This window comes from Theropithecus gelada, chromosome 10 (genome assembly GCF_003255815.1).
Source record: "Theropithecus gelada isolate Dixy chromosome 10, Tgel_1.0, whole genome shotgun sequence".
In the NCBI taxonomy this organism is placed as follows: Eukaryota; Metazoa; Chordata; class Mammalia; order Primates; family Cercopithecidae; genus Theropithecus; species Theropithecus gelada.
Window position 1 is genome coordinate 94,479,833 of NC_037678.1, and position 25,508 is coordinate 94,505,340.

Consider the following 25,508-nt stretch of genomic DNA (forward strand, 5'->3'; position numbering starts at 1 on the left):
AAATCATATACCATGGTGGAAGGTGATTGGTGTTTTGGAAAAACAGTAGAGCAGAGCAAGGATCGCTGGGAGGGCTGGAGAGAAGGCCCAGCCTTATAGCCCACTGGGAGAAGATAGACAAGTAGAAAGTGAGGAAGGAAAGAACCATCCAAAATTGTTTCCAAAATAAGAGAGTCAAGATAATGAACAACAAGATATACTAACAAGAATGAATAAGACAAGACTACTCGAGATCAAATGAAGCAGTGGTTCTCCAAGGGTGGTTCCTGGACCAGCAGCATCAGCAGAAATGCAGGCTTGGACTCCACCCCAGATCGGCCAAGTCAGAAGCTCTGAGGGAGGGGTTTGGTTTTAAGGAGCCTTGCAGGAGGTTCCAGGGGATTCAGACACATGCTCAGGTTCAAATACAGCTAGAAGGAAACACCCTCCTGTGTTGGGAAAAGCTCACCTAGTGCAGGCGGGACCAGAAAAGAACCCAACCTGTGACCTGAAGCGAAACCTCAGAACTCAACAGAGAACAAGAAAATCACCAAAGCACTTGGGGAAAAAAGGAAAAGAAAAAAGAAATGGTCCATGAAAGAAAACACATTATTTGACATCAGCCTTCTCATCAGTAACAACATATGCAAAAAAGCAAAGGCTGGATATGTCCGGAGTTCTGCGGGACAACAGTTTAGAGCCTAGAAATCTATGTCTAGGTGAGGCATCATTCAACCTGCGGAAGGGAAAGGCATTTCTGGTCATGCAAGTATGCAGAAAACCTGCCCATTGATGACCGTCTCAGAAAAAGACACAAATCAAAACAAAACACTCCCGTGAGAACTGAATCCAACGGTACTGGGAATCAGAGGTGAAGATGAGAAAAAATCAAGAAAAACTCATGGCATCTAAGTAGGCTTTGACTGTAAAAATGTATAACAATCAAAAAATAAAATTCAGATGCAATCCAGGTGGGCAGTGGTGTGGGAATTCGGGTAACTTGAGAGGAGAGGAAATAGAAATAACAGATTGTTGAGTATTTTGGGGGAGGGGAGAGGAGATAGCTATTAATTAACATGAGGACATTGATAGGAAGACATAGGCTTTAGTATGTGAGATGAAAAAGTAAGACTATTTGAAGAATACAAATAGTCTATATCAGTTCCAAACTATTAAGGGAAAAAGTAGATCAAAGAAAACTTAATCAATCTAATAATTGACGAGAGAGAGACTAGAAATCCCAATGAATCATTATAAATGGAATACATAAAGTAAGTCAGCACAAATTTATTAGTAACCTTAATGAAGGTGAATAGATTGAATTCTCCCATGAAAAGACAAAGACTTTCGATTGAATAAAAGAAAAAAAGTAAAGTGAAATCCAGCTTTGTTGTTTACAAGTGACAAAATGAAGTGCCACCAGAAGGCTGAATTTAGGGAAAAACAATCAGATATTCATCAGATGCAGTAGAATGAATCAGGTATATCACTTGTAAAGTCATATATAATATAATTTGAAGTGAAAAGGTTCAAAAACATATATTTTATATTGGTGAAGGACGAAATCTGCCAAACACATATTAGTCCCTTCACCACATGGCTGTAAATAGAAGACAAAATTGGTGGAAATCTGAGGAGAAGCTGACGAAGCCACAGCCATGGGAGATGAGGGCCTGGATGGAGGCCAGAGCATGAGGACTTGTAGGACAGATGAGAAGAAAAACAGACAAGCGGGTGACACCCTGACACACACACATGGGACGGGAGGTGGCAATTTCAACAATGAAGTAAAACATTTGTGGCATAACCTTTTTGGGAAAGCCAGACCCTGGAGAAAGAAGGTAGACGTCCCAATTATTTTTTTCCACCTCACAAATTTCATTATTTCTTGATACTTGAACACAGGAGGAGCCCCACAGAGACAGGTCACGGCCTTGGCTTCAGACCTTATGATATGAACTATATAGACAGGTGTAAGGCCAGTGGCAGAGGCAGGCAGGCTTTGCAGGAAGGTGACAGGAGGGTGCTGGGCCTCATCAGGGCCAGCAGAACAAAGCGGCCTGGAATTTGCACAGGCACGGCCTGAGAAACTCAGCCCTTCCTTCTCAGGCTCCAAGCCCAGCTTCGTGAGACCTGATTGTGACCACCACACCTGGGACATTCCTCTACCCCCTTTTGTGTTTTCTCTCTCTCTTCCCTCCCCCATGTCTCCTTCCTTCTCTTTCTCATTTATTCGTTCCCTCCTATTCGTTTTCTCCCTCCCTCCCATTTATTCCTTCCCTCCCTCCCATTCGTTCCTTCCCATTCTTTCCCTCCTTCCATCCCTCCCTCTCACTCCCTCCCTCTCCCTCCCTTCCTCCCTGCCTTCCTTACTTCCATTCAGTTGAATTCTGTGAACCAGTTTTAACCACAAGAGAACATCAGCATCCAAGTTAATGATGACAAACCTCAAATAGAATCCAACTACTAGAACTCAGAGAGGGACAACTGCTCACGGGAATTCGGTGGTGGTTCCCCTGGGGACTCAGGAGAGGGCCTGTGCCTGAGCTACACGCTGAGCATCCTTAAGTCAATCACAATTCTGGAAAAATGACTGCATTTGATCCACACCTTTTACTCTCTCTGCCTCTTTCTTTACTATTTCACTCTTGAGCTGTCCATAATTTCCTCTGAAAAGGGGGAGTTAGGAGGCACTCAGAGGATCTGAAGGGTAAACCCATTAGTCATTCTCTTTCTAAGCAACTGTAATGTCAAATATAATTCAGGGAAAGGCTGACTGTGACTTCTCTGGTTTTCAATTTATCATCTCTGCTCTCCGTATCGCCTCTTACTGAATATACACAAGAGTCAGCCGAGAACTTGATAGGCTCACTCAGTGTATGTTCAACCCCATGGAAGGTGCGTAGTACATGTCTGAGTCTCTCATTTTAATCTGCATTTTGTCTGATGACAGCAACACAAATGTACTCTGCATTGTGCAATAGATATGTGTGCAAATTAATTTTTCTTGGCAAATCATTTGTTTGCTAATGATTTACCTAGCATTTAAGAAATTTTAACGAGATAGCAAAAGTCGCCAAGAAAAGTAACCATCACAAGTTGGTGTTTTCTTTCATAGGCTTTTCCTAAATTGAGAAACACTGGCCCCAGGTGTACGAGACAGAAGGATGATAGAACTGTGTGTGCTTGTGGGTGTGTGTCTTGTGGATGTGTGTTGTGAGTGTTTGTGGATCCATGTCTCTGTGTCGTGCATGTGTGTGTTTGTGTGTGTGTGTTGGGAGAACAGCCATGGTTATTCATATTGAGGAATAATTTCCAAGTGTATGTTGTGAATGACTAGACTTCTAACAGGATCAGCTGCATTTAACCCTAAATAATGGATATTTATTGCAAGTGTTCTGTACCATCAGCATAACAGAGCAGAACCCTTTATTCTTCTTAAGTCCTGTGCTTTTGCCACAGCCTTTTGCACAATCTTAAAGCAGCCTGACTCAGAATTGACCACCATCTGCTGTTCCTGACTTGGAATCACCATGAGATTTGTGTAGCCAAACAACCAGCAATCTGATCTGCCTGTCCAATTAGTTAAATAAACTGAAAGGGCTTTGCTGACAAAGTAGTGATAAATGCTCCAATGATAATTATAGGACAGTATTTTCACATCGCATCCATTGGACATGTTTAATTCTGCGCCAGGCATCACCCATGTAATTTACAAGATGCAGGGAATTAATGAGTGATGAGGGGACCATGGATGAGTGGACTCCGCTGCCATGGACACTGGGCGCAGTGCAGCCCTCTGTATTCCATGTCCCCAAGGGCAGCACACTGAGGGGCAGGGAACACATTTGCTGAGGTAATGAAGGAGGGCAGAGCCCAGCGCCCCCTGTCGCGTCCAGCAGGTGCAGGTGCAGAAACTCAGCCACAGGGTACCTTCTTTTTAGCAACTCTTTGAAAACGGAGATGGATAAATGTAATGACCTTGAAAGCAAGTTCTGCCAGGTATTTTGAGTTGTCGTGAAATATATTAAAACAAGTTCACAACCAATGTATGTAAGAATTTATTAGGATAGGCACATAACAGAAAGCTCAAAGGACGACAAAGCTGCACCTTCCTAAAGGTTGACCCATGATGGCACTCAAAGCACCATTTTGTTAGAACTTGGAGGAAAAGCTCGATCTCTGAGCCTTCCCTCCTCACAGTCTGGGAAACATGCACAGGATGAAGATAAATCCTGCATAGAAATCTTATAATTTCAGAATTAGTCAAACACATTTAAAATACACACATTTAAAAATACTTACATTCTCATTTTGTGTTCATGAAGTGATTACTGACATTTACAATCACATCTGACATCACAGAGCAGGCTTTTCCGGGATCAAATTCAAGTTTAAGTCAAATCTATGCAAAGAACTTCAGCCCAGGGGAATAGTGGGCAAAATCTGCTGAAAAGAACTGCTTGCCACCTTGCAGATAAGAGCAACAGCGCAATAAAGGGATTCCAGAGCTTCTACTTTAAATAGAAGGGCATTTATCTACAAGAACAGACCAAAACACAATTTATTTTTAAAGCCCTTCAGTGAGTATTTGTCTCAGAAATCTATTATGAAAATAGTGTCTTTGATTAGTGAATATATGGAGAATTCAGATTATCATCCTCTATTTTTGGTTGAGAAAATGCACAAACCATATAGATTTAAGCCATGGGTTTTGCAGCCAAAGTAGAGACAGATGTTTTCTGGGATCATATCTCAGATTCCCATGCTAAAGCTATTGTTCAAGGTGATGGAAATATGTAGGGTGCATTAAACCATTTTGCAGCTGCTAGAAAGCCGTGTTTTCCTGTTTTCCTGATTTAGACAATGGAGAAGCTAAGAGGAGAAATAATAAGAAAGGCTTTCCTATGTTAGTTTTAAAAAGACAGTGTTATTTTTAATTCAAATTTTTTTTGTCAAATCTCATCTCTGCTCTCCTAGTTTTCACAGAAATATTTATAGGAATAAAGGTTGAAACAAAAGTACCGAATGATCATCTCCATCCATCGAAATATTGCTCAGAGATAAGACCCATGAGGATGGAAAAGACAACGCAATTTGAAGAGAAAAAAAAAATTCTTTCAAACTCAGTTCACCCTGCAAAATGGACACAACACATGCATATAAAGGTTTGACTTTTTGACTCCACTTTTCTGCCTGATTGCGGGGAAGATGACATGAGGCTGGCCCTTCCTGAAGCTTTGCTCCTCTGCCACTGACCAACAGGCAGGCCTTGAGGTGGCCTTACAAGGTCAGCAGTGACCACAGCCCACTTCCCCACATCCTTAATCAGAACCTTGTGCAGTTCATCCCCACATTACCCAAATATAACGTCATAGTGCTACACATAGATGTGTTGCATCGTGATGCTGTGGCAATGACGATGATGCTGAAGTGTGGGCCACCGAAAGCAGAGACCAGATGTGGCTGGTCTTGCCTGGAAGCCAAGCTGCTGAGCAGGGGTGGAGTCCCTCTACAGAGGATGCTCACCAAGTTCCTCTTAATGCATTGTCGATAACTGTCCTGCCCTGGTTTTTCTGCCTTCCTCAGATTATCTGTAGGAATTGTCCTCCTGCATCACCCTTCCCAAGTGACGAAGAAGAAAGAAAGAGCAATGACAGCACCTGAAATTCAGGAATGAGTGGGTATGGCGAGCTGCATGTGTGACATGTTCCTTTTTTACATTGTCTGCTTTGAGACATGGGATGAGGGGAGGGAGAGAGTTGGTCCTGAATATATTCAGTTTTTTCCAAGAGTCTCCCAGAATTATTGACCTATTTGGATGACAAGTCTTCATTGCCTTGTTGTCCATCTCCATGTGAAACCTTCCCCCTGTCCCCACAGCCCTGGCTTGTTCTGCTGTTGAACAGGTCACCTGGAGAGAAACACTGTGTCTAGTGAGAAGTCAGCAGGTGGCAGGGTGCACCTCTCCCCACACTATGACCCTTGGATTCCCCACTGTGCCACACCCGAGCAAGCTTGGGTCCCTCAGGATAAGGATGATTTGTTAATGTCCCCTTGGCTGGTGGGCATTTGTTTACCCACTACTGTAGCCCCAAGATCCCCCAAACAAGAATTTCCATGCCTCAAAGTAACAGCAAAAATAAACAGGAGAATAAAGCACGTGTTTGAGCCCAGTGGTTTCCATCAGATGCACCTCCTGAGCCATCTGGTTGGGTTGCTGGCTCTTCCCCAGCAGTGGGAGTGGTGTGCAAGAGAAAGCACCACCCAGCGGGAGGGGGACCCAGCCCTGCCAGGGGAGGTTTTGAGGAACTGGATTCTTTATTACCCATTTCTCTCCTAGCGGGTTCCACAGAGAGGGTCCGTGTCCTCCCTGTTGTTGAGAATGGGGCTGCATGTTGTCACCTACAGAAAAATTCAGAGACCAGACAATGGGCCTGGGCTGTGAGAGCAATCAGAACGCTGTGGAAATAGGAGGCCTCGTTGGACCCCAGGATTCATACACAGACTGCGTTGGGGCTCTGGGAAGCCAAGGACAGAAATGCCTCCTTCACCCCAAATGATAAGGGCAAGGATTTTCAAGGCCCAGAGGGAAAAGTGTTGTATTTGCATTTATTTAAGTGCTGATGTTGGTCAGCAGCGCATCCAGCCATGTCTTTAGAATCCTCTGAATGGCCAGACAGGCAGCTGCTCTCCACGCCACAGGCTGCCCAGCTTCACACATCACCTAGAGTCTCGTGGCCAAGGAAGTTTTGCCAAATGGACACAGCCTTTGTCTCCCTTAAGTGTTAAACACCAAAGTTCCAACTGAAAACTGGAGACCATGAGATGACTTTAAAAAGAAGTTCCAAATGCCCCACTGAGCCCCACAAAACCTCCATCTTTCCTTTCACCTCCCCTGCCCCTTGAGTTTTCCATTAAAAACAATCTGAACCATAGCATCTATATTTCAAAACTGGCAAGAGTATTAACTCTAAGGGCCTGCACCTGGTGGTTTTTCAACTGCTCCAGGGTGTCACCTCGGAGACCGATGCATTGCTAAGGCAAAACCAGAAACACCCTTTCTCTGAGGCTTTGGGGCCTTGGAGGGAGACACATTTCCTCTGTCTGTTCTCCTGCACAGTGACAGCAAAAAGCCCACAGGAGACGTGAGGCCTCCCAGAGATACTCAGGTAACTTCTAGTGACTCTGACCATTGGTGACCCCAGGGCTCTATTCCAGTGCCCCAGGCAGAATGGTGCCGTGTGTGTGTGTGTGTGTGTGTGTGTGTGTGTGTGTGTGTGTGAAAGAGAGAGAGAAGGAGAGTGCACACTATCAACCACATTATCATCATAGGGAGAAATCTTTGCAAATGTGACTTTTAAAATGAGGATATAAATGTAAATGGCTTTGAGCAGTTTTTGCTGATAAAAATGATTTTAGTTAGTCCTCTTCTTCCCTCTTCCTTCCCTCCTTACCCCCAATTTTAAGGAAAAGAGAGACACAGAACAAAAGTTCCTTAAGCAAACTGCCTGACTAGCTCCCTACTTGGTGTGTGCCCCAGCCACACTTCAGGATTTAAAATCTCAGGATGCTGCATCAACTGTGAACTATGAACTGTGCTAAAATGCTTTAAAAGGGCAGCTTTCAAAACACAGTGCATCATCTCCCGTTCATACATCCTTTAGAAAACAGCCCGATGGAAGTTTCCGCCATGGCTTCCTCCGTCTGAGCTCGGAGCACTGGCATTCCCAGCAGCATGAAGTGGAGGCGGGGCCACAAGCAGGGTGTCTGAGGCCTGCCCTGGCTCAAAGACAGGTTGTCCTTGATTTTGTTTCCTTGTTAGTGTGGATCACATCCATAGTCAAGTGTGTGATAACCTCAGTACATTTAGATGAATTAATTCAAGTATCTTTGAACAAATCTCTGGCCTCTCTCGCCCTAGCCCTGTAGATTATGTGACTTCACAAATACCTGTAACTCACTTCAAGCAACTTTTCTCATACTTTTCAAGCTTCCTTTGCAAATAAACCCAAGACTATTAGAAATGTAAGAACTAAAGAGGCACTTCCTGCCTGCTTGCCACCTAAGAGGTTAATTGCACTTCTGGCAGTTCTGGAGGATGTCAACAATTTCACATTTAGCAAGACTGGGGAAATGCAGGAATGCAAATGTAAAGAAATGTTTCCAGTCCTGAACATGCTCCCTTTGACCAAAAAATCAGATCTTCTTATCTAATTGAATAATTAATTGACTTAGTTTTCATCCCAGGAAGAGAAACAAATCATTTTCAATCCTAATCGGCATGAGCAGCCCACCTTTTCCTCTTAGATGGTCGAAGTGAGCAGAGAAGCTATTCAGGGGAGCCCCTTAGCCCCAGCCTCCTCACACCCTGATCCGGAATTGGTCACATTGGAATTTGAAAAGGAAGGGGGAGTAAGAATCATTACAGAGTCACAAAATCTCCACTGAGGCACGCCAACGCACAGCTTCCACTTCAGGAACACCACACACGCGTAGAAAATACCTGCATGTTCCAAGGGAGCTTTAAGGAGAAGGCTTACAATAGTTTGCTAAGATTTCAGTCCAGTCTTTCAGAAAGATGTGGGTCCCCCTTTGGAATGGGGAGTTCAAAGCTCTGAGGATGGTGGCCGGTGATTCTAGTGTCTCTAGGGCCACCTCACTTTCAGCAGTCTGTCCCAGGTGTCGGACTATGGGAAACAAAAGAGACAGTGTTGGAAGCCACGGAGCCCCTGCTGCCTGCACGTCTGGAGCTTGGGAGGGAGCCCCAGGTTACCTGCAGCCGCGCTGCAGACAGGCAGCATGCTCTAAGGGAGCCCGTGTGCCTGGCGTGGGGGGAGGTTGAGGGGTCAGCTGCCAGGACCGGGGTGTGTCTGCCCACAGGGAACCTGGGCCTGCTCCTGCTGCCACCTCTTTGTACTGTGGTCAGTGTCCCCATGCCTGCGCATCCCCTCCCCCAGTCGCTCAGGGCCCCCTTTACCTGTACTGGTTCTCCATTGCCCTGCTCTCTGCTCGCTCTGGAACCCAGGAGTAACTGTCTGCTGCATTCTGGGGCTTCTCCTTCTTCTCCTCCCTCTTCGCTCTCCGCTTGCGATAGACCAGTAGCCCCAGAGCCAGGGCCAGCAGAAGTAGGATGCCCACCACGGTGCCTAGGATGTAGAATAAAAGCAGCTTTTGCCCGTCAGTGCCGTCGTCGTTTTGTGTGGCCACGGAGGAGTCCCCACCTGCAGGCTCCTGGGCGCCAGAGGCAGCTGTAGTGTGATGGATGCTGGGCTCCCTCCAGAGGCCTGGGGACCCACTGGGGGCCAGCACCTCAAGTGGGACAGAGGTGATGGGGGCATCAGATGAGAGCAAAGGTCTCCTTGTGGTGGGTGTAGACTTGGGGGTGCCCTCCGGGCCCCTCGTGGGACTGGCTGTTGCAGCGGGAGGCACAGTGCTCCCCTCTCTCTCTCCCTTGTACTCCTCATCGGGGGGCCCAGATGGTGGTCCCAGAGACACAGGCCCCATGGCGCAGGAGACCCCATTGGGGGCCAGCACCCAGCCTGGCAGGCAGCCACAGCGGAAGGACCCTTGTGTGTTGAAGCACAAGCTGTCGCAGAGGGGGCCCTCCGGGCCCACACACTCATCCACGTCGTGGCACTGAGTGCCGTCCTCCCTCGCCAGGACATAGCCCTCCTCGCAGGAACAGTGGAATGAGCCCTCTGTGTTGGTGCAGCCCTGGGCGCAAGGCGAGCGGCCCAGGGCACACTCATCCACATCCTGACAGGCCTCCTCTCCAGGACCGCCCGGCTCATAGCCAACCCAGCATTCGCAGCGGAAGCTCCCAGGGGTGTTGACACACTCCTGGGCACAGGGGGAGTCCTGGCATTCGTCCACGTCCACACAGTCCAGCTGACTCGAGTCCAGCTGGTACCCTTGGGGGCAGCGGCACGTGTAGTTTTTCCCATGGGGTCCCGGGATGCATGTGGCCCCCCCACGACATGGGCTAGAGCTGCAAGGGTTTCGTGAGGCACAGGTCACCAGGTCGTCCAGCAGCCGGAACCCTGGCCGGCAGCCGCAGAGGAAGGAGCCATCCCCGCCTTCAAAGCAGTCCTGGTGGCAGCCCCCATTGTTGAAGTTGCAGCCATACTTGGGGCTGACACAGAGGGGGCCCGAGCTGCCCCAGTCGAACACATCGGGGGCCTTCTCCTTGCACAGGAAATAATGACTCTGACTGTCGTCTTTGTCCCCTTCCCCACAGGCCACATTGGCGGCAGAGGCAAAGGGCACAGCCTCCAAGGAGGAACTGGTGGTCTGGAAGGGGGTGGTGTAGGTCACCTGACCTGGGCCCCCCAGGGCCAGAGGCCGGCACATGCCTTTGAAGCTGAATTTGCACACGAAGCCCTCGATGTTACTTCCGGGGGAGCCTGGGCTCCCACAGGGGCCTTCGGACCACTTCGGGAGGCGCCTGGGAAGGAGCGGCTGGGACAGGTCCAGCAGCAGAGACACACAGCGCTTGGAGATGCACGAGTTCCGGAGCTCCTTGTGCCAGTTAGAGTAAGGCGTGTCCTCCCCGCCGCCCACCCAGCTGAAGCCCTTCAGCGGCAGACTGGGGTCCAGGCACTTGCCCTTCTCTCGCTGGAGCCCAATCCAGAACTTGCCCATCCTTGCCGTCAGGGCTGCCTCCCGCCTCAGGAGTTGGGCCAGTACTTGCTGGACGTGCTGGGCCTCCTCCTCGCTCTTCACAGTGGCCAGGTTGCCCCCGTTCTGGAGGCAGAGGTTCTGGGCCTCGGCAGCGCTCAGCTTGCCCCAGTGGGCCGTATAGCAGGCGGTCCCCGCGCAGACCACCGCCTCTGTGTCAGCTCCTGTCCCGGCCCCGAGCTGCCTCAGGAGCAGCAGCAGCAGCAGCAGCAGGCCCACAGAGGTGGCCATCCTGGTCTCCGTGTGCCCCTCCGCAGGAGGCGAGAAGCCCAGCGGCGACAGTAGCTTCTATCTCGGCTCCCAGATGGGACCCGAAGGGAGCTGAGGGGTGAGCTGCAGCCACTCTGGCCCCGAGAAGGACACAAAGGCTGCGGGCTTTCCACGTCCCCGTGACCCAAGGCGCATCCTGTACTGTTGTACTTCTTATTTCTCACCGGATGCTGGGGCTTCCTGCAATGAATAGTTCTCTGACTCCTGCTGCCTTCATCACGGTGCTGTTGTTCATAAAAGGAGCTAGGCAGCTCTGCCGGGTCCCTGGCTCAGCACTGTGGAAACTCAGCGACGTGGGGAAGACGTTACAGCCTGGAGATACTGCCGGCTTGATTTTGGCTCCATTCTCTTTCTCATGGCATGAGGAGCCTCGGAGGCATGCTATGGAGTGCACAGAGGCTTTGGGGGCTAGGAACTCGAGGAAGCTCCCTTAGTAACCCATAATAAAATTCCACTTTGGTTTGCAAACCATCAAAAAAGAAAAAAAATTCTGAGACTTAAGACGCAAGGCCATGGATGGTTATAATTTTCAGCCTTTTTTAGAAGCAAACTGGACTTTCCTTTTGCCTAGCTCATGTTCTCTGTTGACTTTGGGAGTCTTTTCTCTTTTATCCTCCCATCCTGAACTTTAAATAGACAGACATTTTTTAAATAGGAGCCGGGTCGTGGGAATGTCTGGGTTTTCAACATAATGCCAAGCTCCTTGATAATGTTAATCCAAAATGGGTGAAATTTGGCAGTTTTGGGGGTTTCACAGTGGAAATATTGCATTGTGAGGTGGCAGGGTCACAAAAAGCATCAGAAAGAAAATGAAAATGTGTCCGGCCTTGTGGTGCAGGCCTTGCAGGCTCACGTCCCCTGGCTCAGGATTCCTAGCAAGGGCCGGAAATCTGGGCAGGGAGCGGGAATCCAAGCCCGGGCAGGCCCTCCCGTGACATCGCGACTCGGCAAAAGCCCGGGACTCACAGGGTGCTTTTCTTGCCGCCACAGACCTTAGATCATTGGTTGGGATCCCCCAGGAGGGGACCCTGAGACAGGATTTGGGGAGACTAGTTTATGTGGAAGGGGAAGTGAAACAGACAAGGAGGAAGCCAACCCGCGATGGCTTGCTGAGAAGGTGACCCTGGGCTGCTGGAGCTGGTGCCGGGTCACTCTGGGGGCCTGAGGGGACCACACCTCAGCGCCATCTCAGCTGAGGGAGGGGCTCAGCTGTTCTCCAAGTCCCCTGTCATTGGTAGCAGGCTCTGTCTCTCACTTGGAGAGACTGACTATAAATTCTAGCCCTGTCCAGTGACCAGAAGTCTCTCTTACACAAACTTGTTTCTCTGGACAGACACCTTATGACTCTCGTCTGACCCATGTCCAGTTTATTCCTATCAAGACAGCCACTTCCTAAGAGAGCCCTGATGGGAGGAGAGTTGGGTTGGGGCGTGGGTCGGGGGAGACGCAGGAGGCAGCACAAGAAGACACAGGAAGCAACAGAAGCACTGTGTCCCAGGGAGATGGCAGCGTGCCTCACGGGGCCTGCAGAAAGTGGGATCTGTCCGGGTCATGAACGCTCACTTGGGGCGGGGGGAAGTGAAGGGAGAGAGAGGGACCTGAGACCTAAGCCTTTATTGGGGTCCAGGGCGTTTCCCAAGCGGGTTTCCCATGGGGACTTCTCACTGGTGGGTTTAGAGCAACCAGACATGGGCTCCGTGTGGTCCCTGTGGCTGAGAGGTGGGCATGGCGGCATGTCTGGGAAGTCCCTGTGGGGTGTGGAGTCACTGAGGCTATCAAGTGGGCTGTATCTGCCTGTTCCACAGGGAGGTGGTCACAGGAGGTGAGTGTACAAGGCAGATATTTGGGTTGGCCACATTGAGGGACCGGGAGTGGGTGAATCCCTGGACACTGTGTCAAGGGCGACTAAGCCCTGCTTCTGGTAGGAGAAGGTCCAAATTACATTCAAAATGGATGCAATGCACAATTATAAGAATTCACCACACAGCGGCAACTCTTTGATGCTCTGCACTGACTGTGAAGGCCCCAGGGGACGCGCCATGGTGGAGAACACAGGGAATACCTGTGAACCTGGCACCAGCAACCACCACAGTGGCCTCCATGGAGATGTTGGGGTGTCCCTAGGCCTGGGAGCTCGCTGGCTCCCTAAGGGACAAGGGGCTATCTCTGACTCCAGCTGGATACCCTCCTAAGAATGTGCCTTAAGTCCTTGCATTTTGGCAAAGATATTTGAGACCCTTTGGGAACTCTCCATAGAAGCCACCGGACCCTCCCTGTGCCCCTTCATCTATCCATCTGTTTGTCCATCCACCCATCAAACATTTGTTGATTAAGACCCTGCTATGCGCTGAGCGAGGCACTGGATTCCAGAAGGGGATCCCTGCCTCTGTGATCCTTGAGGCCTGTTAGAGTGGGACAACTTCGAACAAGTCACAGCACTGATGGCTTTATTTCAGGCAGCACAGGGGAGGGGGGAGGTCATGGTCAATACAGGGGTAGCATCCTGGCTGGGGGAAGGGGAGTTAGGAGAGGCTCCTCTGGAGAAGACAGGCAGTAAAGTCGGAATCTAAAGGAGTTGCAGCTCAGATGTGGAATGGTGTTGGAATGGGGGTATAGCATGTACAGAAGCCCTGGGGACAGGGAGTGAGTGAAGGGCAGGGAGATCAAGGCCCAGGCAGTGGGAGGGAGGATTCAGGGGAAGATGGAGCCTGTGAACCCCAGTAATGAAGGCTTGGGGCTTCGTCCAGTGGACCCACACAGGGGGTGGGGATCCCTCAGCAGGTGGCCACAGGTTTCCAGGCCAGATGACAACCACCTGGACTAGGCTGGCCCCCAGATTAGAGAAGGAAGATTGAAGAGCTGTGGAGGGTCCAGGTCAGATGTTCTCGGGGCTGGGCCGAGGTGGGGGGAAGGGCACTGGGCACGCAGAAGGACTGCATGGCTCCTGCTTGTGCTGCGGGGAGATGGGGTCCTAGAAGGCTGTGTCCGCTGGAGGTACCTGGCTCTGAGAACATGGGGGACTGCCTCCTGGGGCTCAGGGTCTCCCAGCCCCCTGTCCTTGTGACCTGCCTCCTCGGGACGCTGAGTGTGCCGCCAGAGCTGGGTGAGTAGACAGCTGTGAAGGGTCCAGGGAAGGCTGGTGTCCTCGGCTTCTAGCCAACATAGCTGGCCATGCATTTGAGCTTGGCAAGGGTCAATCTTGTTCTCTGCCTGGGAAAAGCTGCATTTCTAAGGGTTTATTTTCATGCAGGTAACTTCTCAACATTCTGTAAAATTGATCCTGCAGCCTTGGCATCCACTCATAACAGGAAGCCTTTCTCGTGATCTAGGCCCCTGTTCGTGCAGCTCAGAGGTGGATTCCTCAGGGGTAGATTGTGATCTGCAGCATTCACTCACATTCTACTTAGTTGATGCTTAAGGATATGGGCTAAATGAGTGACTTTCAGCATGTTAGCCACTCTGACCCCCAGATCTTTGTCAAGATATCTTCTTTAGCTGTAAGTTATTCATCTTCCATGTGGGAACTTTCAAACCAATTACTATTCACTTAGCCAAGTGATGACATCTTAAAGAAGAAAATGAACTAGCAAGACATATACTCTGTTTTTTTAATCCATTAACCTTGGAAGTATTTGTAAAGCACCAACAGTGAGAAAGGCCATGTAAAATGCAGAACTGCCTTGCCCTGGGGGTCCTTGAATTTTACTTTATTATTTTCAGTAACTTGGTTAACTCAGCCCCACTTCTCATCTATAAATGCAGAGGTGGGAACAGGGCCTCTGGAAACTTTCTTGCTCTAACATTAATAAAAGTGAAATCATGCTTAACTCTCCCCTCTGGAATTAGGGAGAAAGCAAGTTGGGAAGAGAGTGGACGCTGAGACCGTTGCTGAGCCCTAGACATGCTGCACATGTAAGCAAGCCTCTGTCTAAACTGCACACACACAGTTTCATCCCAAGTTGACCTGCTGACTGCCAAGACACAGGGCAAGTTTTCTATTCCTTCTCCCCTACATCTGACTTCCACTCTGTCCCTTCACCCTTTGGCTGCTGCCTGCTGGGCTCAGGTGGGTTAATTCACCCGGGACACTTACAGCTGGGTTCTCTAGCTCCAGCCCCGCCCTTCTGTGTCCGCTCCCACCTATAGGTGATGCTCCTTAGAGGCGATACAGGGGATTCTTAGAGGCTGAGGGTATGATGCTTCAAACTCAGGGGAGGAGGAAGAGCTTGCTTTTCCTGGGAGGGATTTGGTGGAGTTTTACAAAGAATTTAAGATAGTCTGAATGCAAACTTTGAGGGAATTCTGTACCTCACATACTAAATTCCCCATGGATGGTGATTTATCCCATTTTATTTAGAGAGCAGATTATACCAAACCTCTCCAAGGACTGATACTTAAAACAGCAGGAATCAGCAGAAGGAGATTGAAAGAGTTTTTCTCGGCAGATCTTTGGACGGAAGCCACGTTAGGTGTTCTAGAACCATGGCGAGCCTAACAGCATGACATGTACCCTGAGCAAAAGGCTCCACATCATCTGTGTGTATTCTGCAGTCTTTGTGAGTACTCTGGGCTTTCTTTTTGAATTGCCTTAAAAATTTACTTTACATGATGCTGGAATGGAATGTTCTGATCTCAAATATGGGGACAGTTTAATCTCAATTATTTGGGAGTAGACTAGTTGGTTTGTGGATCATTCAGGCATCTGGCCTCTCTTTTTCCTTTTATTCTTTTTAACTAAAAATTGAATTAAAAAGGGAAACAAAGCACATTGTGATTTCCTGGCACAACACGGTATATGTTAGACTCACAGTGAGCAACAGTGGCACAGAGATGGTGAAGGGAATGAAACAGAACTGGAGTCACTGCCACCTGTCATTCTATGAGACCACTTAGGGATTTTGTGTCCAAAGTTTAAAACAGAAACAGAGTGAAAACTGTGAGATCTGATATTTTTGCTTGTCAGTACAAATTTTAGTTCATACATGAGGTGCTTAACAGAATTTGAATAACATTTTTGTAAAATTGAAATTTGTCCCCTATTAATCATTTGCTTTAAAACTTAAAAAACTAGAAAAATCACGAATATTGATTATGACATGATGATTTCTGAAAGTCATTGTGGTGTACAGAGGTGAGAGGTGCTACAAGGTTCACTCTGGGCACAAAGATGCCAGGATTGCTGCAGGCAACGCCACTTGAGGACACCGTCTCCCCTCGGGGGAGGCTCGTCAATTGACAGTCTGTCTTGCATTGAGAGGGATAGAGGCTGGGGGGCAGTAGCTCACACCTGTAATCCCAGCTGTTTGGGAGGCCAAGGTGGGTGGATCACTGGAGCTCAGGAGTTTGAGACCCCATCTCCCCATCTCCAGGAAGAGAGAGAGAGAGAGAGAGAGAGAGAGAGAAAGAAGGAAGGAAGGAAGGAAGGAAGGAAGGAAGGAAGGAAGGAAGGAAGGAAGGAAGGAAGGAAGGAAGGAAGGAGAGAGAGAGAAAGAAAGAAAGAAAGAAAGAAAGAAAGAAAGAAAGAAAGAAAGAAGGAAGGAAGGAAGACATTAGTGAAGTGTGGTGGTGTGTGCCTGTAGTCCTAGCTACTCAGGAGACTGAGGTAGGAGGAGGATTACTTGAACCAGGGAGGCAGAGGTTACAGTGATCATGCCATTGGACTCCAGCCTGGGTGACGGAGCCAGACCCTGTCTCAAAAAGAAAAAAAAAAAAGAGAAAGGATAGAACCTGTCTGCACTGGGTTACAATCCCACTCTGTGACTTACAAGCTGTGTGACTAAGGTCACAACTGAACCACTCTGTCCACTGTTATATGGTACGACTATCTGTAACTCCATACCCTCAGCTGTCTCCACCTCTCACAGGGCTTTGTGAAGACTAAGAGAGTGCATACCTAAAAGAAGCAGCTCAGGAAAGCACCCGGCAGGAACAGTGAATTCCTATCACACCAGGAGACTGTGGCCTGAGACCACCTGGACTCTACTCCTGCAACTGGAACTAGGGCCTCAGCCAGTTGCTGGCTTCGGGATTGGGACCAACACTTTCACTTCTTGGGGCCTTGGTTTCTTAGTTTACAAAACAGGGAGGATAAGAGTCAGGATGCCACTGTCCTGTCAGTGGCATTAAATTAAATGAGGTCCTAGCGGTAAGTGCTTCCTGCAAGGGCTGGCACGTGGCCGCCATCAGTGGACAAAAGTCATGTCGCTCTGATTGCAATGACCAGAGAAGAGACAGAGCCCACACCCCCAGGGCCCATCCCTGCCAAGGCAAAAATGAAAAGGAGCAAAACCTCCCTTATGTTTGCTGGAGACACGGAGCTTGTATTTTTCAAAAACTTCCCTGGCTTTAGAGTCTTTGTTTGGATCCTAGGCTGGGTAAACATTCTTCCTAGAGTGTTATTGATTTTTTCACATTTAGTAAATAGTCTTCTGACATAATTAATCATGTACCATATTTACAGAAAACTTGGCTGGGCTGAATGTTGTTTTTGAGGTTAACTTGTGCTCACCTCTTGACACTGGCCGTGATAAGCAAAGGCTACTCACCGGCTCACCAGCTTTTGGAACGAGATAGATCATGGAGGGAAACAGAGTTTTCAGCAGGATCGGTTCACACATTTAATCTCCAGGGACGGCTCTGAGCATGAAATACAAGTCTCTAAATTATGTTCACACGGCCGGTGTGGATGATTTCAGGTTCCATTTGACATTGACAACATCCTCGGTGATTCCAGTAAGTTGTCGTAACAGTTTAGCCATATTTAGACAATATAATTTGGAAGAGATAAAAATGATTAATTTAGCCTAACATACCAAGATTTAATTATTCATAAAAATGAGAACGATGACATTACAGTTGTGTGAAAGGAAGCCATTTAAGTTGAATAGATAAGCCTGCTTTTCTGAGAAAATTTAGTTTCCTTTGGGAAGCTGACTGGGGAATTCTGAAGATTCCTGAGAAGTATATACTAGAACTAGAAAGGAAAACCTCACAAGCACTGGTGGAGAACTTTCCAGTGCTGGGTGTATTTAGGACCACACCCAGGCACCCTTAGGATGAGGGTTTTAAACCAGCGAGACTGCCCAGAAGCAGGAGGAAGCACTCGGTCTCAGCCCAGTCTCCCGAGGCCAGGACTGCTGCCTTTGCCTTGCCGGGTCTCAGTGGGCATCCCCCAGCTCCACTGACTTAGCACAAAATGGGAATAATAACCCCCGTATTCTGTAGTTTTGACCACTAGTCAAAATGTGCCACTTACTAGCCATGTGCCCCTGGGCAAACACCGTTCCTCTCTGGGCTTCAGTTTCCTTACATGTAAATGGTGTCACATCCACAGAGGCACAAGGATTAAATGAGATGACTCAGTAAAGCACTTTGCATAGTAAATGGTAAGTCCATGGTTCCATGATTAGTGGTATGAATATAGTCTCACGTTTACCGAATAACAGTTCTAATGATTACGGTTATTATTTTTGCCCTAATTGATTCTCTGGCAAGGAAGTCACCAGGAACACTCCAGAAGGAAGAAATGTCTAGCATGTCCTAGGTCCCCACACCCTTCCAAAGACCCAGAGATGAAGCAATGCTGGATAGACCCCACCTGCACACAGAGAAGAAATGCTGCTGGAGAGATGTCATCAGAGGAGAGAGACAGTGGCCCTAATCCCAGAAACCAGGCAACATGTGTAGGGCTCAGGGTGGTGTGTGTGTGTTTTCATGCCCAGCACCAGGACCTGAGCCCTGAGAGCTTTCCCTACCTGCCATGGGATCCTGGTATCGAGGTGTTGCCTGAAGGTTTCAGCACCATGTGGTCAATTGGCCATGCATCTTTATGCCAATCCGTCACCCTGCTGCTGGCGTCCTAGAGCCATTCAAGTTGGTCTGAGGCATTCAGGGCTTGCCAGCTCCCAGTGGGCACAAGGCAGCTTCCTTGTAAGAGCACTTCCCAGCTTTGATGACCTAACCCTCCTTGCTGGGGTGCAGGACACAGCAGGTGCACTCCCTCCATAACCCTCACTCAAATATGCCAGTCTGTGGGCTCATATGCCTTGACCTCCAAAGCACAGACATGCCAACTGGGCATGAGCTGGGCCCCCTTTGGAGGGCAGCCAGAAGCATTCAGAGCCATCAGCAAAGCACAGGGTCTCCCTCCCTGCAGGGGGCTGTCTGTGGAGCTCCCTGTGTGCCTGGATGGTAGGATTCAGTCGCTCCACAGAAACCTGGAAATCCCCCTGTTGTCCTGAAGTGTCCGAAGCCAAGTCCTGTGTTTTAGACATAGAGACCCTCTGAACTCTCTTCTCACTGCTGGCACATGCTCTGTGGCTTCAACTGAGTAATTCAATTCTGCAGGGCCCTTAGTCATCCGTCGGTGAGAACCAGTCCGGGCAGAGAAGGACAGGAGCAGGGCAAGCTGAGAATGCAACCCATGATGCCGCCCCGATTATGGTGTTTCCTCACTGGATACGTGGATGAAGAGTGCTCGGGTTTTGATATCTCATAAAGAATGAGCTGACAGAATTGGGTTTGATTCAGTCATTTTGAAATAAGCAAAACTGCTTTTTGATATCCTTTTTGTTGAAAATGACAAATAGCTTGCCTTTGTGTAAACCTGCCTTGTTTCTCAGTCTAGATGTCTCTATTTCTTAGGAAGTGGGGGGACCAGCAGGAGGGGAGGAACATGACTGTGTCATGGCCCCAGCAGCCAGAGAGTGCCCCGAAGTAGGTGCTGGCTGTGACATCGGGTCCCCGTGCACTAAAATAGTGGGGAGCAAGGGGCATGGGTAGGGTACATGCCCCGTCTGGCCCTGGTGAAATGACAAAGAAGAGCCCTTCCTAGTTAGGCATTCAAATCATGACTGGATCCCCCAAGACACGAAGGTGTGGTTGATGTCTCCATGCCAGATCCTAGCACGGAAAGCTGTTCACCCAATGAGCGTCCATCCACACCCCTACTTCTGGCCTGTTCCACTGATGAAGGTGCCCGTGTATGTATCTGTCCGCCCATAGTGGGGTTTTTTCACCTGGTTTTATTTTACCAGTGGCTGCATTTCATCATCCAGCTTCATTTCGCATAGAAGTTCTGCATGTTGTCTGGTTTTCCTCTGAAACTATGAATCACACTCTCCATGCCCTGCTTTTCTCCAGCACTGTAAGGAAAGCACCCCTCCGTGCTGGACACATTCCTATCTACTGCCCCGAGAGCCCTGGTTCATCTCGTCCCTCCATTCCAGTTCCTTCTGGAAGATAAAAGTTGGGAAGTGACCTGAGCCCAGTGTGGGAGAACAGGCAGTGGTCTTCAAGTCCTCCGCTGGAACATCTGGTGTCTCCCAAGCTGGATGCTGTGTCTGGTCATTGGAGAAAGTAAAGGCAAAGCCTCAGGACAGCTTCCAGATACCAGTGTCTTCATCCAGACAAGGTCAGCTGCTAACTCCCAGGATGGGGTCTGGCTCTTCATCATTTAGTATTAGACCCACACAGTGTTTTAAATATTTCAGTGAATTGTGCATATCTAAGAAATGTGAGATTTTACAGAAAGATTTCTATTTCTGGCTTTTCTAAAAAACATCAAAGTGTCTTGCCATGCTGGCCCCCAGCCCAACATGACAATCAGCGGTTGCATTAGCTTCCTCGTTAGTGCCACCAGGCTGGTTCCGGCAGCCCTGGGAGCCTCAACATCACTAAATTCCTATCAACACCATAACCCATGCATCTTCTATCGAAAGTCATGACAGCTCCTCAAATGAAAGTTAACCAGGATCTATCCAGGATTCTCCTTATATCGAGTTTCTCCAACCTGCGACCCAAGAGCCCATGCGGCCCAAGATGGCTTTGAATGCAGCCCAACACAGATTCATAAACTTTCTCAAAACATCATGAGGTTTTTTTTAGCTTATCAGCTATCATTAGTGTTAATGTATCTTATGTGTGGCCCAAGATAATTCTTCTTCCAGTGTGACCAAGGGAAGTCAAAAGATTGGACATTTCTGTTCTTTATAAAGTGGGGAGGGTCCTTCTAATTACAGCATCTTGTGAATTCTTGAAGACTCTCCAACTATTACTCTCCCTTATTCTTCTGAAGACCAGCTCCACTGTTCATCTGTTGCTAGTAAGGGTTGGGATGTGCTGGGAGACTCCCCTATTCAAGGGGCAACCCTGACAGGTCTGGTCAACGATGGCATTTCTGTCCCCAGCCAACACCTGGCTCAGGAGGGACACGTGACACAGACTGGCCCATGTGGCATAAGGGAAAGTTCCAGGTGCTTCTGGGAAAGTCTCCCTTGCTCTTAAACAGAGACTGGAGAAATGGCCAGCCTGTCCTCTGAGTGGTCTTCTGAGGGGTGGTGTGCAAAGCTGCTGTGGTCAGGACAAGCTGGCTCAGAAAGGTGGCAAAAAGAGGGCAGGAGCTGGGGTCCCCAAAAGCCTCCTGGAACTGTGGGATTCACCAATCCTGAAATGATCCCACCTGAGACTTCTTATATGAAATTATTTGCCTTCTTAATTGTTTGAGCAGTTATACTTTGGTTGTTACTTGCAGCCAAAAGCATTTTCTCCAGACTTCTGAGTCCTAAAAATTTCATTCTTTGACGCAAGAGCTGACCCAGAGGCCTTGAAGACCCTCTCAGGCCTGCAGAGCTTTGGTCTGTTTGCTGAATCAGATTCATTTCTACATAACAGTTCTGGGGGCCAAACTCTGCTCTCCCACACCCCCACCCACTCATCTTGGAAGACAGAAGAGTCTTCTAGCTGAGCTGTTTCTGGTGAAAGAGTCGCCTTCCTTCCTGGGCGCTGATACTGAGGGAGGCAGCTACATGGCTACTTCCACCTGCAGATATTCCAGGTGGTGGCTCAGAACGGCTGACAGCCACACCTGGGGAAGACTGGCCTTTTTTTTTTGTCTGCTTGTTCATACTCCAACAGCCAGCACCATACCTTGGGGTCCAGTGAGGTGAGGAGCAGTAGATGGCGTGGCCAGGGCAAGGCAGACACGCTGGAGTTGTCAGGAAACCTGGCATCTACACCCATGCACTGGCACCCTCACCTTCCTTTCCCGTGGGAACAAAGTGGGTGGCAAAAAGCAGGGTGAAATACTCGGTCATTTCAGGCTCCAACTTGCAGAAGCCATTTCAGACCCACAAGGGGAGGAGGCTGCATCTTTTGCCTACTCAGGATAAAACGTGACTCTGCCGCATCATACAGAGATAGTCCCGCATAGTTTCCTAAGAAATGCGAAGCCAGAATGCCCAGGGCTTACCAGCATTTTACCTGAGTAAGTCACCAAGTGAGCATGCTTTCTGTTATCTTCAGGAGCAATTTCGGTGTGTTTTAATAATTTATCTCTGAGCTAAAAATTATAACTGAAAATGATGACCACTTTCAGGAGTTGGGTTGCCACACTGTACAACCAATTCATTGCACAGAGGATAATAAACACATTTCCATTCAACTCAGCCTCAAGTGACGGGCAGTTGGAGGGGGTGCAGAACCACAATAGTATTAGGTGCAGTAGTATTAGGAAACTGCACAACTCGTATATCAAATAAAAGCATCAAGGATGTGGGTGACAGCTGGAAAGCAGTCCTGCTCTGATTGAGGGTTACTGTCGAAATCTCCCTGTAATAGAGCAACCTGATTCCTAAAGAAACAGATACAGTAGGCAGTTCACTCAAACTAATGCCCTCCTCAGCCCAGGGAAGGGGAGGTCAGCCACAGGACAGGTCCAGCCTCAGCTTTGCCAGAGCCTTGCATGGGTCCAGGAGCCACCAACCTCCAGGCCAGCACAGCCCGGTTTTCTCCTCCTGCTGCTCTCAGCACTGTGCATTCACCCCCACTGCTTTCCATCTCCCCACTTCTTCATTCTTGGCTGTCCTTTCTGCCTCTCTGGTGTCCTGGAGCTGCTTTCATGTCAGCCTCCTCTGACTTCCGCAGGCCAACAACATGGGCCCCATCAGTCCTCTGCTCCCTGACCCTCAGGCATCCCTCCTGGAAGTGTCCAGTGTGTGTGTACCAGGTGGTCTACATTCCCTGGGCCGCTTTCCTGCTCTGGCCTCCTTAGGGTTCCTTCCTGGGACCCATCTCTCTCCTGCCCCACTCACCCCTGCATGGTCGCATCCACTCCCCACACATCTCCTACTGCCCCATCTCGCAGTTTCACGGATGTGCCTGTCCACATCAGGCCCGTCCTTTCAGCTCCCAGTGCAAGCACCCAGCTGCCCGCTGTTTCCCAGGACATCTCAGAGTCACCAACCCAAAATATTCTCACTTCCTCCCCTAGTCCACCATCCATCCAGTGATCCACGACGTGCAGGCAGCATCCTTTCTCCTACCTTCCCAGCCTCTAGGGATGATCTGGCACCAAGCCCTGGGCCAGTCCTCTTTCTCCCTGCCCATGCCCCACCTCCACCACGTCTCACATGGGTGGGCACAGCACTGGTGTCCTGACAAGCCCCTGGCTCCAGCCTCATCCCCTATGCTCCATGCTGTAAGGTGAGATCATGTTGAAATAGAAGCCTAATCATTTCTTTCCCCACAAGCACATGTACCACAGTGAAATGCTGCTGGGGCTTGCCACTGATCTTAGGATAAAAATCAGAATTTTTTTGAGACAGAGTCTCACTCTGTTGCTCAGGCTGGAGTGAGTGGTGTGATCTTGGCTCACTGCAACCTCCACCTCCTGGGTTCAAGCAATTCTCCTGCCTCAGCCTCCCAAGTAGCTGAGATTACAGGCATGGACTACCATGCCTGGCTAATTTTTTCTGTTTTTTAGTAGAGATGGCATTTCACCATATTGATCAGGCTGGTCTCAAACTCCTGACCTCAAATGATCCATCTGCCTCAGCCTCCCAAAATGCTGGGATTACAGACGTGAGCCACTGAGCTAGGCCAAAAATCAGATTTCTAACACAGCCCTGTTAGGCCTGAGACTTTGATCCTTCCTATTTTCTTTCTTTTTTTTTTTTTTTTTCTTTTTTCTGTTTTTCAGGCGGAGTCCCACTCTGTCGCCAGGTTGGAATGCAGTGACACGAACAGTTCACTGCAACCTCCACCTCCCAAGTTCAAGCTATTCTCCTGCCTCAGCCTCCTGAGTAGCTGGGACTACAAGCACATGCCACCAAGCCCAGCTAATTTTTGTATTTTTAGTAGAGATGAGGTTTCACCATGTTGGCCAGGATGGTCTTGATGTCTTAACCTTGTGATCGCAGACCTCAGCCTTCCAAAGTGCTGGGATTACAGGCGTGAGCCACCATGCCCGGCCGGTCCTTCCTATTTTCATGTCCACATTCCCCAGCCACAGTTCTGTGGGCCACCCAGTCCTTCCACAAGGCCAACACATACACACACACACATGTGTGAACATGCATGTAGACTAGGTGACTATGAACTCTTTTAACTGCATTAGGCCTTGGGGAACTTTGCCCATCTCCCCACTGTAGATCCAGCCTCCTGGTTATGTGCTCTCGCTGCAAACCCCTCAACCTTACTCCTCTTCCTCCCAGAACTGAGCATAGTGGTAACTTTGTAAATGTGAAATTGATCTCCTGGCAGTAAACTGAGAGAGTCACAGCTGGAAACTCATCTTTCTTGTCTATTGCTGGCTCCCTAGTGCCTGCTATAGAGAGCAAGTGATCAGTAACTACTTGATCCCAGCCATACATGGGAGTCACCTGGGGTGGGGGACAAACCATAGTACCAAGCCCCATTCTGGACCAAGTATATCAGATTTGCTGTGGGTGAGGCCTGGGCTGGGGGTGCTTTTGTGCGTGCACGCGCGCGCGCGCACACACACACACACACACACACAAGGGTGATTCTTACACCAGCCTGAGAAACACTGATGTTGAGAAGTGAGAAGTGGAGAGCTTGCTAGCATGATCATTGACGTAACAGCATGAATCTTCACTGTTCTTTGTTCCTTTCCTCAAGGCCAAATCGAAGACTCCCAGATGTTCTAACTAGTTTTATTTCCCCAAGTGTCAGTGTGTGGTCAGCATGCCTGAGGATCTGGAAACTGCAGCTTCTCTGCCACGTACAGCCAATGCTTCACCACCCTCCTTGTGCAGGGAGAGCAAGCCTCAGCTCTGCCTGTACACTGTGCCGTGCACACCAGATCCCCAGAATAGGACAGAAACAGCACAGGCACTGCAGGGCACTTCGGGGAGGACCGAATGGCCCTTGACCCCCAGCCCAGACTTCTGTGCAGAAGAGATAAGAGTTATTAAATAACTGCAACCTAAAGGATATTTCTTCTTTAGATCATTTAACTACACCACGAGCTTCTTGAAGCCAGGGGCTGCATCTCGTGCACCTTATTGTCTGCTCAGCAATAACAGGGCCTAGCGCTTTCTGATGAATCAACACACATGTGCTGAGTGGAACTGCCCTCAGGGATGAGCAGAGCTGCATCTTTCAAGGAGGCTGCTTTCTGGTCAGCTTGCATCTCCCTGGATCTCTGTGTATTGTGGAGTACTGGGCCTTGGGCCGAGCCCAGGGCATTCTGAGTAAAGCATCCTTGTATGGGCATGTATGGGAACTAGGAGTTCTAAACGCTTTCCCTTACCCTGTCCCCTTAATCCTCTTACGGACCG

At 49.0% G+C, this 25,508-nt stretch overlaps 1 protein-coding gene across 1 annotated transcript; it reads right to left on the bottom strand.

Moving 5' to 3' along the window:
• Window positions 1-4,024: 4,024 nt before the first annotated feature.
• Window positions 4,025-11,038, bottom strand: CD93 (CD93 molecule). The gene is made up of 2 exons (XM_025400439.1): window positions 8,960-11,038; window positions 4,025-8,669 (listed from the first exon to the last, which is right to left on the bottom strand). The coding sequence occupies exons 1-2, from the start codon at window positions 10,888-10,890 to the stop codon at window positions 8,645-8,647; spliced, it is 1,956 nt and encodes a 651-aa protein (XP_025256224.1). The 5' UTR covers window positions 10,891-11,038; the 3' UTR covers window positions 4,025-8,644.
• Window positions 11,039-25,508: the final 14,470 nt, after the last annotated feature.